The sequence below is a fragment of the Nestor notabilis genome, unplaced genomic scaffold (assembly GCF_000696875.1).
Source record: "Nestor notabilis isolate BGI_N333 unplaced genomic scaffold, ASM69687v1 scaffold9019, whole genome shotgun sequence".
Taxonomy (NCBI): domain Eukaryota; kingdom Metazoa; phylum Chordata; class Aves; order Psittaciformes; family Psittacidae; genus Nestor; species Nestor notabilis.
In genome coordinates, this window is record NW_009944219.1 from 9,280 (window position 1) to 23,294 (window position 14,015).

Here is a 14,015-nt window from a genome sequence, read left to right on the forward strand (position 1 = left end):
AAGGAGACACTCTGGAAGATTAGGATACATTCTTAAAAAGGTGAATTCCATTGAGCATGGCAGTATCTGGAAAACTCATTAGGAAGTTGGAGACTGGATGTTGGTTGGTTTGGTTCATCCCCCAAAGCGTATTGTAAATGAAGCAGCACGTGAGGGTGGATTTTTTTTGCATTCTGGGAATTGCTGCTGTGATTAGAAACAAGAGTAGGAGCTATTGAGCAAAACCAAAGAACCCTGTGTTGAAAAGCAACGATTTTGATTTATGAATCCACAAGAAAGCAATGGTTTTAGATTTCCCTTCATATTTTCAAACATCTGGACAACCTTTTGAATATTATGCCCACACAGACATTAGAATATATTGAATTTCACTTATAAGATATGTTGTTTAAAAGGGAGTGTTTTCACTTAGGTTAAAGCTGATATCTTTAACCTTTTGCATTTCAATTTGATGGTGCTGTGCAGGAATAATTACTGCCTTGTCTGAGTGTTCCAGTAATCATGCTCTCGATTACTTCTTCCCCATGTTATTGCTGAGGGGATGTGTCTGGAAACTCAAATTTAGCATTAAAGTGGCACGGATGGAAGGAGCATGCAATTCAGTTGTAAATGTGTGTTGTGCTGTTAAGTGTTCTCTTTTTGTCTGTGGCAGTGTCACGTTTGTTGGACAGTTTCCAAGCAGAGGGGAGGATGTGTGGCAGTGTCAGACTTTCTCCAGACTAAGCCTAATGCTTATAAAGCAGTAGTCATTGAAGTCTGCTGTGGCAGCAAAAACAAGGCACATTTAGTTCAAGTATGTTTGGCAGAGAAGAAGGAGGCATGGAGAATACAAATGGAGGAGTCTTTCAGCCTCAGATGAGTGATGGGTGATGTTTAACCAACCCAGCACTACTGTCATGTTCAGTTTAGACACATTTTGTCACACTGAGTTTACTGTCACACTTAATTAGTGCCTAGCCCAGGAGAAGCCGTGGATGGTTTCCCCTTGAGAGCATGGAGCTGTGGCTGATGGGCAGTGATGCAGCACAAGTGCCAGAGGACAGGAGTCTCTCTGGAGGTGCAGAACAGAGTCTCACATCCTCCTTCTCTTCGAGAAGTCCAGACTAGTCCCCACCTGGCTCATTCTCATGCCAATGGGAGAGGAGCAGCCTGGCCACCTTTGGAAAGAAGCATACAACCATGCCTTCCAAGCAGGCCAGCTCTTTTCACTGATGCTCTACACTCTAAAATCAGGGCTGGGACTAGGGAGACATCTTACCAATGCCTCTTAATCACCTGTTTCTTAAATATTCCTGTAGCATCTCATTGATTTTACAGCCCTGGTGTCAGACAATGCTTTAAATAGAGGCACTGTCACACCTGCCGCTGGAAAAAGATGGAAAATATGGTATTGATGTTTTCCTGGTTTGCTTCAGGTGCCCAGGATAACCTCTAACTTTGGGTGAGAGTAGTTTTGCAAACCAGCTCCAGGATACTGAGATGGTTTGTGGTGTTGGATAAGGCTTCAAAAACAAATGCAGGGTCTTGGAAGGTGCTTCTGCTGCTTGAAGACACTGAAGTCACAGGCTGCAAGTCAGGGTTGTTCAGCCTGGAGAAGAGAAGGCTCTGGGGAGACCTTAGAGCAGCTCCAGTGCCTGCTGTAGTGGAAGATGTCCCTGCCTGTGGCAGGGGGTTGGAACTGGATGAGCTTTAAGCTCCCTTCCAACCCAAACCAGTCTGGCATACTATAATTCTATGAAGGTTCCTCTGAGAGAAATATGACCCTTGCAATAATACTCCCTTGAGTAGTTACCTTATTCTCTGCACTTTTCACAGAGCAAAGGAGAATAAAACAAAGGAAAAACCCTGATAATTTGGACAGGGAAGAAACAATAGAGACTGGGGAGAAACTGGGATTAGCAATATGTAGTTAAAAGTGTGAAGAATTAAGTGACTCCAAAAGCCATGAAGGAGAAGCAAAGAGAAGAATGCTCCTTTGGTAGCACAGCTGAGGGTTGCAATGAGTATGACTGCAAACTGATGGTCGATGCTCTGAAAATATAATAAAAGGGAGAAAAAGAAAGAATAACCAAGACTCCTCCCCTGTTTTTTTGTTTGCATCTCAGCCAATGCACCCAAAGAGCCAAAAGAAATCAGTGCACTTACGCAGACTCCTAGATGCTTGCTGTGAGTGTCTTTGGTTGAGGCTAGATTCAGTTCTTGTTATATTAATGGGAAGTTTCCCTTGGATTTCAAGTGGCCTGACCATATATTTTGTGTCTGAAACTGTACAAAGCAAATCCTAACGTGTTTTGTACTTTTTTTTGTCAGCCAAAGTCAAGTTGCCCTTGGAGAGCGTGAAGATAATCCGTTTCAGTTGCGTAGAGGATCAGACAGTCACATAAATGCAGGTGTGTTGGCTCTTGAGGTTTGGTTTTGTTTGGTTTTGGTGGGAGGATTAATTTCGTAAACTATAGGCTTGGTGGTTTTGGCTTTTGTTATTAATTGAGCTAAAGCTTAGTAAAACATGGAACACAGACCCCATAATACCCAGAGTGTGTGTACATCCATTTCCTTTCTGCTTTTTCTATTTAAGCACTGGGTATAAAATGCAACAGGGATTTACTTTCAGGTCAGAGCTGTCTTTTATGCATTCTTGGCAGTCTAAAAGCTATTGCATTAAACCTACTTAGTGCTGCTCTTTCCTTCTGGAGAGAGAGAAGTAAGAATAAATAACAACTCTCCAATAAAGCTCATTTCACCGTGACACGTTAAGTATCAGGAGTTTAAAAACAAAGGGTGAGAGGGGAGAAAACTACCAAATATTTAGCTGTTAAGGAGACTGTAAAACAAAAAGAGCTTCTATTTTTAAAGGAAATATGAATTGTACTGTTTATATTACTCGGCCTCAAGTATTGTTTTCCAGCCAGTTAACTTCTTAAGGATGTGAAAGTTATTCCTGCTTTACAGTGAGAAGAGAAACCTTCTAGAATAGTTGTGGAACCACCAAAGCAGAAAGGAATTATCTGGAACAGAGTTACCAGAAACAGAATAATCATTGACATGTCTTTTTTTTCCCACTTTTCCCCTCTTTTGTGAAAAGTGCTGATTTGGAATAATGAGGTTCCCCAATGTGAAGACTTTGAGGAATGCTGTGCTTAGCCCGTAGTAGTATGCAGTACCCTCATTCAGCAATGGGTTTGAGTTCTCACAAATAAACTCTTCTTCACATTTTGCTTAACTATTTTTCCTCCTCTTTCAGTATCTAAACGTAAAAGAAGATTGCAAAGCCATGGCTTTCTGTGCAAAGATGAGGAGCACAAAGAAGAGCGAAGTAAACCTGGAAGCTCAGCATCAGGGTTTAGAAATACTTTTCTACCTGCAAGATAAAACTCCCATTTCTTACACCAGTGGCGAGTTCACCTCGGAGGAGCTGTGCATTGAAGCGGCCCAGAGGTGTTGTGAGTATATGGGTTTTCTTTAAGTTCTCAAGGCCTGACAGTATTGAAAGTGATGCATCCTTCTCTGCATGTAAGTCAATGTCTGTGGAAGAAATACTCCTGTTAGTAGTCTAGAGTCGGTTGGGGCAGCTCTTAAACTGCTTGGAGTGAAAGACGTGGTGGGAGAGACTGCCTTGAGATTCACTGAAGTGATGAGCTCCCACCCTTGTTTCTGGCAGATGCAGGCACTGACATTTTAATTTGGGTGGCATGATTAGGTTTCTTTTAAGAGAAGAGGAGACACTGTATAGAAGTTAACACAAAGCTCATTTTCCCTCATATACAGTTGGTAGGCCTGTCAGGATCTGTCCCATCTGATAAAACAGTTTGGAGAGGGTTAATGGTAAAAAAAAAAAAAACAACTAAAAACTATTTGCTAGTTTCAGTTTTCTCTTACTTGACACTTCTTTGCAGTGAGTTACTCACCAGTTAAGATTACCTGAACTGCACACAACTGCAATAATGCATAAATGTATGACGAAGATGTCTCGCTTTGTCACTGTGGCCCTTGAGTCAGCAAAATACTTGAACATATATGTAATTCTACTGGAATGAGTGTATTTAATCTATTTTTCAGCCTCAGGAACCAGTGTACTTTTATATTTAAAGGTTCTTTCCTGCCCTGATCCCAATTTTGTGTTCCACAAAACACGGAAAACTAAATATCATTTAGCTGATACGGAAGTGGTGAATCTGGCTGTATAAATGGGCAAACTGGGCCTAAGCTTTCCTGCAGCTTTAAAATGTTCTCCCATACCATCCTGATTCCTGTAGCATTTGGTATCTTCAGTTCATTTGCCTAATTGCTTCTCTTCCATCGGAAAGAGCTGCAGAAGGCAGTGGCTGCCCAACCCCACCTTTAGGCTTCTCAGTTTTTGTTTCCTTGGCTTCTCCTCTTCTGCTCTCTCCACAGTTCACAATAGAAATAGTTTCACTGAATGCTGTAGGACCCCAACAAAGTGCTCTGCAGTTGGCCTGACTTCAGAAAGACACTTAAGCACATGCCACAGAGCTCATTGCCTGACCAAAGCCTTATTGCCTCCTACTGAGCAGGAAACTGAAGCAAGGAAGTCAAACAAGGCTAGACCTGTAAACATACCGTAGCCTGTTCTTGTCCTGGGTGATGTAAATGCAGAGGTTAAAGCAGGTCAGCCCAGAGGTACAAGTCCAAGCCTTGTTCTTTGTTGGAAAAGCCTCTGTTGAATTAGTAAAGAATGGAAAAATGACACATTCTGTTTTCTGCTTGTTTGATAACAGAAAGGGGATTTTCATCATTTCACTAAATCCTTCTCTTTCGACTATGGGAGTAAAGTTTATTAACAAAATAAAACTGAGAACAAAGTAGTGGTTTTGTTCAAACACCCATTTCTGTGATCAGGAAAAGGTGAAGATTTTCAAGTTAGATTCTTTTAAGATAAAAAACCTTTGGCAAAATCAGGATTTGAGAATTAAGTTTAATGTTTGAAGTAGCTGAAATAGGTTTAATACATCCTGTAAACGATGGGGTGAGCCAATGTGCACTTTGCAGTTCCACTTCACCCACAATTTTCTACTGTTTGTTTTAAACTAATCCCAGTATCAGTTTCTTTTTATGGTCTGTTTTGCAAGATCAGATGTTTGCTTTATGCGTTTGTATTTTTGGGGCGTGCATGTGCACTGTAGCCTTGTGATTCATATGCTTGTTTGCTTTTCTCTGACAGCTGTGTCTCCTCTGTGCCATAATCTCTTTGCACTGTATGATGAGAACAAAAGACTCTGGTATGCACCAAACCAGGTCTTTAAGATAGATGAAAAAACATCATACCGCCTCCATTATCGAATGAGGTAAGTGTAAAACGTCTGAGAAATGATTCTTTAACCATATGTAGATGCTCTGACTCCTTCTGTTGAAGAAACAGAAAAGCAAAAGCAAAGGAAGCAGCTTGCTTTTCACAGCGTGGATAAGAGGTTAACTGTAAAGGCTTAAAATGTCTCCTGATTTTTGTTTTCATCTTTGCTACATAACCTTGAAGAAAAGCCCCAGAAGCTGAAAACCCACAAGAACTCACAAAGCTTGTGGTGATGGAATTAGCTAAAAGCTGAAAACCAAAAGGCTCAGAAATGTTTTCTTAGGTCAGTATTGTGCATGTTTCAATTTCCATTTGAAGTGCCCACAGTGAGCTGTGCTCCTCATTAAGTCAATGGGAATTTTACTACTAACTTGAAAGGAAAAAGCAACATGCTGCTGCTTAGGAAATGCTCCTCTAGGGCAGTAGGGGAATCCGTGTGACCTCGCTGTGGGTGGCATGCACTACACTGGAGGAAGCATCAGACAACAGAAACCATTGTTGCCATTTATCCAACAAGTACCATCAGGTTGGACTTCAGGTGGCATTCTTACGATACAGAATGTAGCCCGTTTCCATCTCTGGGGCTGAATGTGCACATCAGCCCTCAACCACTGGAAAAGGCAAGCAGTAATGCTGACAGCTGTTGAGCACTCTCACATACTCTGCCTAAAGGATGTCCTCCTTTTAGGATTTGATAGAAACCAAATTCTGCACGTTGTACTGCCTTATTTTCTTGAGTTTTATTCTGACTTTTCTTCTTGCATCAATGTGAGCTGTGTATGATACAGGAGAAAAATGTATAGAATAAACTTTGCTTTCAGGATTAGTTAGTGCAGAAACTTTATCCCTCTTTCTAAAGCAAGTCCACAGACCATTTGTGTTGATTCTTCAAGGTACAACTGTAAGAAAATAAACTTCTATGTAATATTCCCTCTGCCTTGAAATTTAATACATACATGGTCAGTTTGGGCTATAGAGAAAAAAACTGAAGTGATAATATAGGATATTAATATCTTTTTCCTGATAATCTCTAGTTAAACCACATGACTGTCACTTGTACATGCTAATGGGAGAACTGGCCTGTAGAAACTGCAGTTTGTGCATTCAAACTGTTTTCTAGGCTTGATGGAGGGTAACAACCACTTTGCTTATTGCAGATACAAAGAGAGATTTGAAAATGGGATCTTTGAACGTAAACTGTTTCAATTCTGATCGCATTTGTACCAGGCTGGAATTGTTATTTTTGATGGATGAACTGATATGAGACAAAAAGAACACAGTCAGCAAAAAGATCTTTGCTTTTCAAGTAATTATGATACCTACGTGTATTTTTAGAAGAGGATACTATAGTCTTGTCTTTTTACTTTAACACAGACTATTGGTGGTATTAATGACTTAACCTTGGCTAATCTCAGATTTAAACAGCTGTGATTAAGTTTGGCAGATAAATGCTATACAGTAATGGAATCGAGTGACTCTGAAAGAATCTCTGAGGGCTCTAATGGTCTCTTACAGAGCATTAAGTGCCTTTTCATGCTTTAAGACATCAGTCAGATTAACCATATACTGGATAATAAAAGAATTTCTTGGTTTAAGGCAAATTTGGGGTATTTTCCCCTAATATTGAATTTCCTTGATATGGTCTGGTTTTCTCTGTAAAAGAAGGTGGTATTTTAAGAGTGTATTTGTGGGAATTTAATCCTCTGAGTAGACGTATGATTAGAAAGTAGTTTCTGCTCTGTTTGGTGTGAATATGTTTCTGCTTTGGGTGAACGATGAGAGCTCCCTCCAGGTGCTCTTTCATCCTACTGCATCCTACCTGCAGAGTGGGTACCACCACCTTCTCTAAAACTGCTGGAACAGCTCCCTCTTACAGACCTTAGGCTGTTTGTAACCATCAAATGTTAGGTATATGGGCAAAATTAATCTATGCTGAACTTTGTTTTCTGGAAATTCTTTTCTTCTACCATCTTATGGACTGAAGCTATGGAAAATGCCCTGCTTTCTATATTTAAAAGTTCTGGTGGTTTATTTTCTTAAGCTTTGGAGCTGGGATTTGAAGTTTGGCAGGGACATTTCTTTTGTCAGATGTACTCCATGCATGAAACTTGGCAAACTTTGGGGCCAATAATATGTATTTAAATCATTTCATATGCATTTAAGAAGAGGCTATATGAGTTAAGCACTAAATAAAGATTCCCATCTCCCTTGGAATACTGTATTGGTGAAGTGGTATTTTCCTTCCTTTCAATTCTGATCTATTGTGTGTCTTGGCTTGGGCATCTGAACTGAGAGCAGGGCAGAGCCCTGAAAAATGGCGAGCAACGCAGGATTGTGAAACTGTTCCCTACATGAATGTTGTTTATTTTGAGCTCTGCAAGAGGCAGAATTCCTCTTGAAAAAGGAAAACGATCTGGCCTTATGTAATAGTGCACTGTGTTAGTCTGTATATGATCATTTAGTCATTAAATCATTTTTATGTGGACAACCTTATTTCCGAAATGACATTACATCGATAGATGTGATTTAGTCGTGTCCTGTTAATATTATATATATAGAATGAAGGTGTGTGACTGAGTAGTTTCAAAAGCTTTTAGATGTTTTGAATTTTGTCCCACTGCTGAAAGCTTTAGGTTTGGTTTCTGACTGTGTGAACTTCCCGTCCTCCTCCTTTCCCCATCGCATCTGTGCCAGCTGCTGTACTTCTGGAAGCAGTTTAAAAGGACTTGCTTTTCACTAGGAACTTTTTAAGTGGTCCTGTATTTCTTTCACTTGCCCCAAGTTTAAAAGAACAAAAAACTACAACATCAGAAACCACAGAATTTCATAATATCCTGGACTAGTTATCGCACCAGCTGACGGAGGAGTTTAACTGCTCTGTGGCTGCACTGTGTTTAAGCCAGAGGTATCAGTGTTTCTTGGTGTGGAGAAGGGACTTGGTGGACCTGTTTCTGGCACCTCTGGAAGGAAGGACTGTCAGAACTGGAGTAGGTGAAAGAGAGCGGCAGGTCCTCCTCCAGCATTGGCCAGATCGACTGCGTGAAGTGCAAAACTGCTCCTTCCCTGGGAGTTCTGCACTATCTACAGTATTGTCAGGAGTGTTTGACATAGCTGTGGTTTGGTGTTCCAGCTCATGCCATAGCTGCAGGCTTTTTGGGGACTTAAAAAGACTTATCAAAAAGAAACGATGGACAGAAACAGAGTACAGAAAGTCTCACCTCTTAAAGAGAAATCTGATACGTAATGCTTCATTCATCACAGAATCCCAGACTGGTTTGTGTTGAAAGGACCTTAAAGCTCCTCCAGCTCCAACCCCTGCCACGGGCAGGGACACCTTCCACTAGAGCAGGTTGCTCCAAGCCCCTGTGTCCAACCTGGCCTTGAACACTACCAGGGATGGGGCAGCCACAGCTTCTCTGGGCACCCTGTGCCAGCGCCTCAGCACCCTCACAGGGGAGAGCTTCTGCCTCAGAGCTCATCTCAATCTCCCCTCTGGCAGGTTCAAGCCATTCCCCTTGGCCTGTCCCTCCATCCCTTGTCCAAAGCCCCTCTCCAGGTTTCCTGGAGCCCCTTTAGGCCCTGGAGCTGCTCTAAGGTCTCCCCTTCAGGAGCCTTCTCTTCTCCAGCTGACCCAGCCCAGCTCTCTCAGCCTGTCTCAGCAAAGATTTCTCAGAAGTTGCTAACAGAGGCTTAAACTCTAAACTAGTTTTTTTTTAGCAGATGCCAACTCGTTTAGCAGGTTTTCAGTTAAATATCTTGGTGTACAGATATGAGCAAAAAGCTTGATTGCCAATATACACAATTGACTGTGTCACTTTAAAGCCAGATGGTTTGGATTAGTGCCTTTTTCACCAGCTCCATCAAAACCAGCAGGAAGCAGCAATTCCAGGGAGTGAGAGAAGCCAAAATTCCAGGGAAGCATCACACTACTTCCCGCTCCAGCCATAGGGGGTACTCACAGTCCTGCCTTGTTCATTGCTTCAGTGCCAATAGATGAAGAGTTCTGAAGTCTTGTTAGCCCTTTCGAGGAGTCATTTTACCTTGGAATGCTAATGCCAACCATTGCACAGAGTATTAACACTCCTACACTGCTCAAGCAATGTCAGAGGTGATGGAAACATCACTGTCATCTGGGTGGCAGCTTCTTGCAGGAGGATGTGACAGGCAGTCAGGCATGGTGTTGTACCAAGAGTGAGATACCTGTTGAGTGGAAATGCTGAAAACCTTTGAGTAATAGACCAGTTTCCCCCAGTTTTTCCCCATTTCCTCAGGCCAGGAGTGAGGTTTCAGCAGTGACCACTAAAGTTCCAACCTCAGGGCAGAAGACTGATGGATTTTGACTTTTGACTGGTTTTCTTTTAGAAGTTTAAAATACGTATCTGATATAAATGAGGATTTCCCCAGAAGTTTCTAAAGTCTGTTCCTCTTTTCTTGCAAGATACTACTTTACAAACTGGCATGGGACAAGTGAAAATGAACCCCCAGTGTGGAGGCATTTCCCAAGGAAGGCAAAGAACTATGAGAAGAAGCTGGGACCAGAAGGAACCCCTATTCTTGATGCAAACTCATTAGAATACATCTTTGCCCAGGTAAAAGATTGCTTGCAAGTATCTCTGCCATTGTAGTCACACAAAAACTATTTGATCCAGTAGAAGCTGCTTTAAAGACCTATTTTCAGACTTCTGAAGTACATGTAACATTACCTGTTAGTATTGATAAGTGTTTTCTTCGTAATTCTGCGTGGTGGAGAGAAAATGTGCTATAGGAAGAACAATCTACCCATATGTGCGTAAGAATCTACCCAAGGTGTGTAAGAAACTATCTCACTGTCCATAAAGGGCTATGTTTTTATTGCATTTTCTTTCAGTATTAACTATTTTTGGATATAAATGCTATCACTTTTTCTTTTGTGAAACATTTGCAGTAACTTTGACATCTGTAGTCCTACAGAGGAGCAGTGGGAGTATTAAAACGGACAGTATGGTGTCCTTTTAATGAGGGTTTTTACTGTGTGGTATTAAAACATTGGCTAGTAATAACCCCTGTCACACAGCCCTTCCATGCTCTTTTTCCTTCCCTGTGTTGTGCCTCCCCTTGTTGGCAGTACATCCAGCACACTGGTCATGGCAAATAAAGCAGGGTCCCTATTACAGAAAGCTTGTGCTCGTGTACAGAAAGGTTTGTATACACACAAATGATTCTGCAAACCACAAACTAACTGGTTTCACCAGAGAAATGGTAACATTAAAGTTGATGAAGGCTTGTGAAATGAGCAAACTAAGTGTACTGAGAAGAACTTGTTTACTGTTAATTCTGAGTATAATTACTGCAGAACTTTCAGGCTTTGAATGAAATATGGTTGTGTCCTTCAGCGAAAGAAATAATGTGAAGCTGCTCCAGTGAATCCTTGTTTACTGTGAAACCACAATAAAAGAAAACGCCCAAGTTAGCTGCAGCTATGTGTGCATTTTAATGGTGCCACGTTGCATTCTAAAGTAGTAAAAGAAGCAACTATTTTTGTTCAAGAAGAATGAAAACGCTATTAAAGTTGTGGAGTGAGTAGGGACCCTAATGGATATTGTCAGATAGTGTTGCACTAAGCATTTACTTTTGGGTAATAACATTCAAAAAAGGGCAAACAGAAAAACGCTGATGCTGGTATAAGGCAACAGAAGTGTCTTTGCTGCTAACCCAAATATTTTTCAAGCAGTCACCAAGCAAAGCGGCTGCCACAGAGTTTGCAGTTTTGGCTTTGAGGTGTGGCTTAGAGACTGTGTGTGAGGTTCATCCTTGAGGTGCTTTCCAACCTGGTATTCTGTGGTTCATAGAGACATAGAATCAGGTTGGAAAAGGCCCTTTCAGCTCATCCAGTCCAACCATTCCCAGCCCTGCCAAGGCCACCACTAACCCCTGGCACTGAGGCCTCGTCTACCCGGGCTGTGAACACTTGCAGGGACGGTGACTCCAGCCCTGCCCTGGGCAGCCTGTTCCAATGCCTGAGCACCCTCTGGGCAAGGAATTGTTCCTCAGCTCCAGCTAAACCTGCCCTGGGGCAGCTTGAGGCTGTTTCCTCCTGTCCTGTCACTTAGGAGAAGAGACCAGCCATGAGGTGATGAGGAGCAGAGGTAAAACAGACACACCAAGTACTTACTGTATAGCAGAATAAAAAAATCATGATGGTGCAGGAAGGGGGCAGGGGTGATGCTTTCTTTAGCTAATTACAAGAAAAGTTAATTTTTGGTGTGGGTTAATATATAAACGAAGAAGACAGGGGTGCTGGAAGTGTCTGAGCAGTGCGGTGTTCTACCTGGGTGTCTGCACATGTTCCTGGTGAAAATCACAATGCTATGGACAGCTGTGGGAGGGATATGCTGTGACAATCCCTGTGGTGATTCCACCTCTTCCACAAACTGTCGTAAAACACTTCCATCAGGCACAAATGTTGGTTTCTTCTCAAATAGGCAGGGTTTGTGGGTGACTCGTGCTCGCCTCTGCTTCTGTTTTGCTGGTCAAAGAAGACTGCATTTACTGCACAGCTCTTCCCTTCTCTTCCTACCCCTTCCTGTCCTGGCTTTCAGTTTTGGGTGGCTCTTCTTGCTCAAGGAGAGCCTCAGATCTTGTGACATATTGCTTGCTCATAGATAAACCATGACAAATCTGGTAGCCTTTTTGTTTCCTTGCTTCCTATCAAGGGCCAGTACGACTTGGTGAAAGGCCTGGCACCGATCCGTGATCCTAAAAATGATCAAGAGGTTCATGAAATTGAAAACGAATGTCTGGGCATGGCTGTCCTTGCCATCTCTCACTATGCCATCAAGAAAAATGTGAAGCTTCCAGAGCTTCCCAAAGATATGAGGTGAGCTGGGATAACTTCTTTTCTTTGTTGGGTCTGCTGCACTTCTTCTCCAGAAGGGATTTCAACCATTTTACCTTCCAGGGTCCAACTGTACAGGAGTTAGAAGTTCCAACACTACTATTGCTAAGTGGGTCTTCCTAATCTTGTCAACAGGGATATGTATTAGAAAACCTGAGGTTTTTTCTCATCTGGACAGTATTTGAAATGTATGAAGCTAGTGCAGCCAGCACACTGATGTGTTGGGTACCAAGTGGCTTGCTGTAAATTCAGGATTCTGGGTTAGTAGGGTCAGAAATGACAGCGTTAAATGGCAACCTAATGAGAAAACAGTTAGGATAAATCAATTTAATTATTGATTTAAGTGGGCTGTATCCATCTGACCAAAAAGCTTTCAGATAAGGTTATTACCTGAATTGCTGTTGGCTATTAATGCTGTAAACTACTGCTACAGTGCCGGCTGCGCACTGGTTTACTGCATCTTGTTCTCTGTAACGTTCCAAGTAAGGCAGCTGCATGTTTTAGAGTTAAAAGCTTAGGAGGCAACAGTATTAACTCATAGCATTGTTTTTCCTTCTAGTTACAAGCATTACATTCCTGAAACTCTGAACAAGACTATCAGACAGAGGAATTTCTTAACCAGGATTCGGATAAATAATGTTTTCAAGCATTTCCTTAAAGAGTTTAACAACAAAACCATTTGCGACAGTAGCGTGACTTCACGGGATCTGAAAGTGAAATACCTGTCAACCATGGAGACCTTGACCAAACATTATGGAGCAGAAATTTTTGAGACTTCTTTTTTGCTGTTTTCATCTGAGAATGAAATAAAGAGATCAAATTGTGGAGACAATGAGGTGCTCCCACTGTATGAAGTCATCGTAACGGGAAACAATGGAATTCAGTGGAGGCTCAAGCCAAATGTAAGTACCCCTCGATAAATGGGAGTTAGGGGATTGCTTCCGGGGGCATAACAACTGGTAAAAAGTGGTCATGATCTTCAGACCCTGTGGATCAGCTTTTTATTGGAAGGACTTCTTTTGTAGGATTTATGCAGGTTGGAAGGGACCTTCGGGAGGTGTCTAGTCCCAACCCCCTGTTCAGGGTTAGCTTTGAGATCAGACCAGGTTGCTCAGGGCTTTATCTATTCTGGTCTTGAACACTTCCAAGGATGGGCACTGCACAGGCCCTGTGGGCAACCTGTTTAGCAGGAAAATTAAAGACTCTCCTGTATAATTAAAGACTACACAGTGTTGGGGCACTGGAACAGGTTGCCCTAAGGAAGTTCTGAATTCTTCATCCCTGGCAGTGTTCAAGATTCAGGTTGGATGGGGCTTGGAGCAGCCTGGTCTAGTTGAAGGTGTCCCTGCCCGTGGCATCTAAGTGGAACTAGATGGTCTTCAAGGTCCCTTCCAATTGAAATCATTCTGTGATTCTATGTGTCTGTCAGACCAGACACAAGTCTTGAAAGATTAATGTCTGTGGAGGTCCTTAGGGTTTGGTGCTCTGTCTTGATACCAAAGTCTGTTAATACTGTCCGTATATGGCACCCCAGGTGCTGTATTTGCTCATACTCACAGACTTTTCATCAATAAACTAAAACATGGTGACATTAAAGCTAAGCTTTCTCACCTCGGTGATATTTTACATGACGTTCCCTGTTTCAGTGCTGTTAATTGAGGTGACTTTGCTTAACCCTCTTCTGTACTTCGTGGTCACAAATATGCTCCAGGTTTGAAGGGGTTATGGCACATTCTCAGTTTTTCTCCACATATAATACTTGAAAAACAGCCTCTTTTTGCTTGCTTCAGTTCCCCAGAGTGGTGAGAACCCTACCAATAACTATCTTTTGTA

The 14,015-nt window shown here is 42.0% G+C and overlaps 1 protein-coding gene across 2 annotated transcripts in view; it reads left to right on the forward strand.

The window, feature by feature from the left end:
- Positions 1–2,308: 2,308 nt before the first annotated feature.
- Positions 2,309–14,015, forward strand: part of JAK1 (Janus kinase 1) — a 28,102-nt gene continuing 16,395 nt past the window's right edge. For both annotated transcript variants that reach the window (XM_010022338.1, XM_010022339.1), the window contains exons 1-6: positions 2,309–2,390; positions 3,242–3,440; positions 5,180–5,303; positions 9,747–9,897; positions 12,001–12,164; positions 12,742–13,084. In XM_010022338.1, the coding sequence (XP_010020640.1) occupies positions 2,385–2,390; positions 3,242–3,440; positions 5,180–5,303; positions 9,747–9,897; positions 12,001–12,164; positions 12,742–13,084 (987 nt within the window). In that variant the 5' untranslated portion in view covers positions 2,309–2,384. The remainder of the gene's footprint in view (positions 2,391–3,241; positions 3,441–5,179; positions 5,304–9,746; positions 9,898–12,000; positions 12,165–12,741; positions 13,085–14,015) is intronic.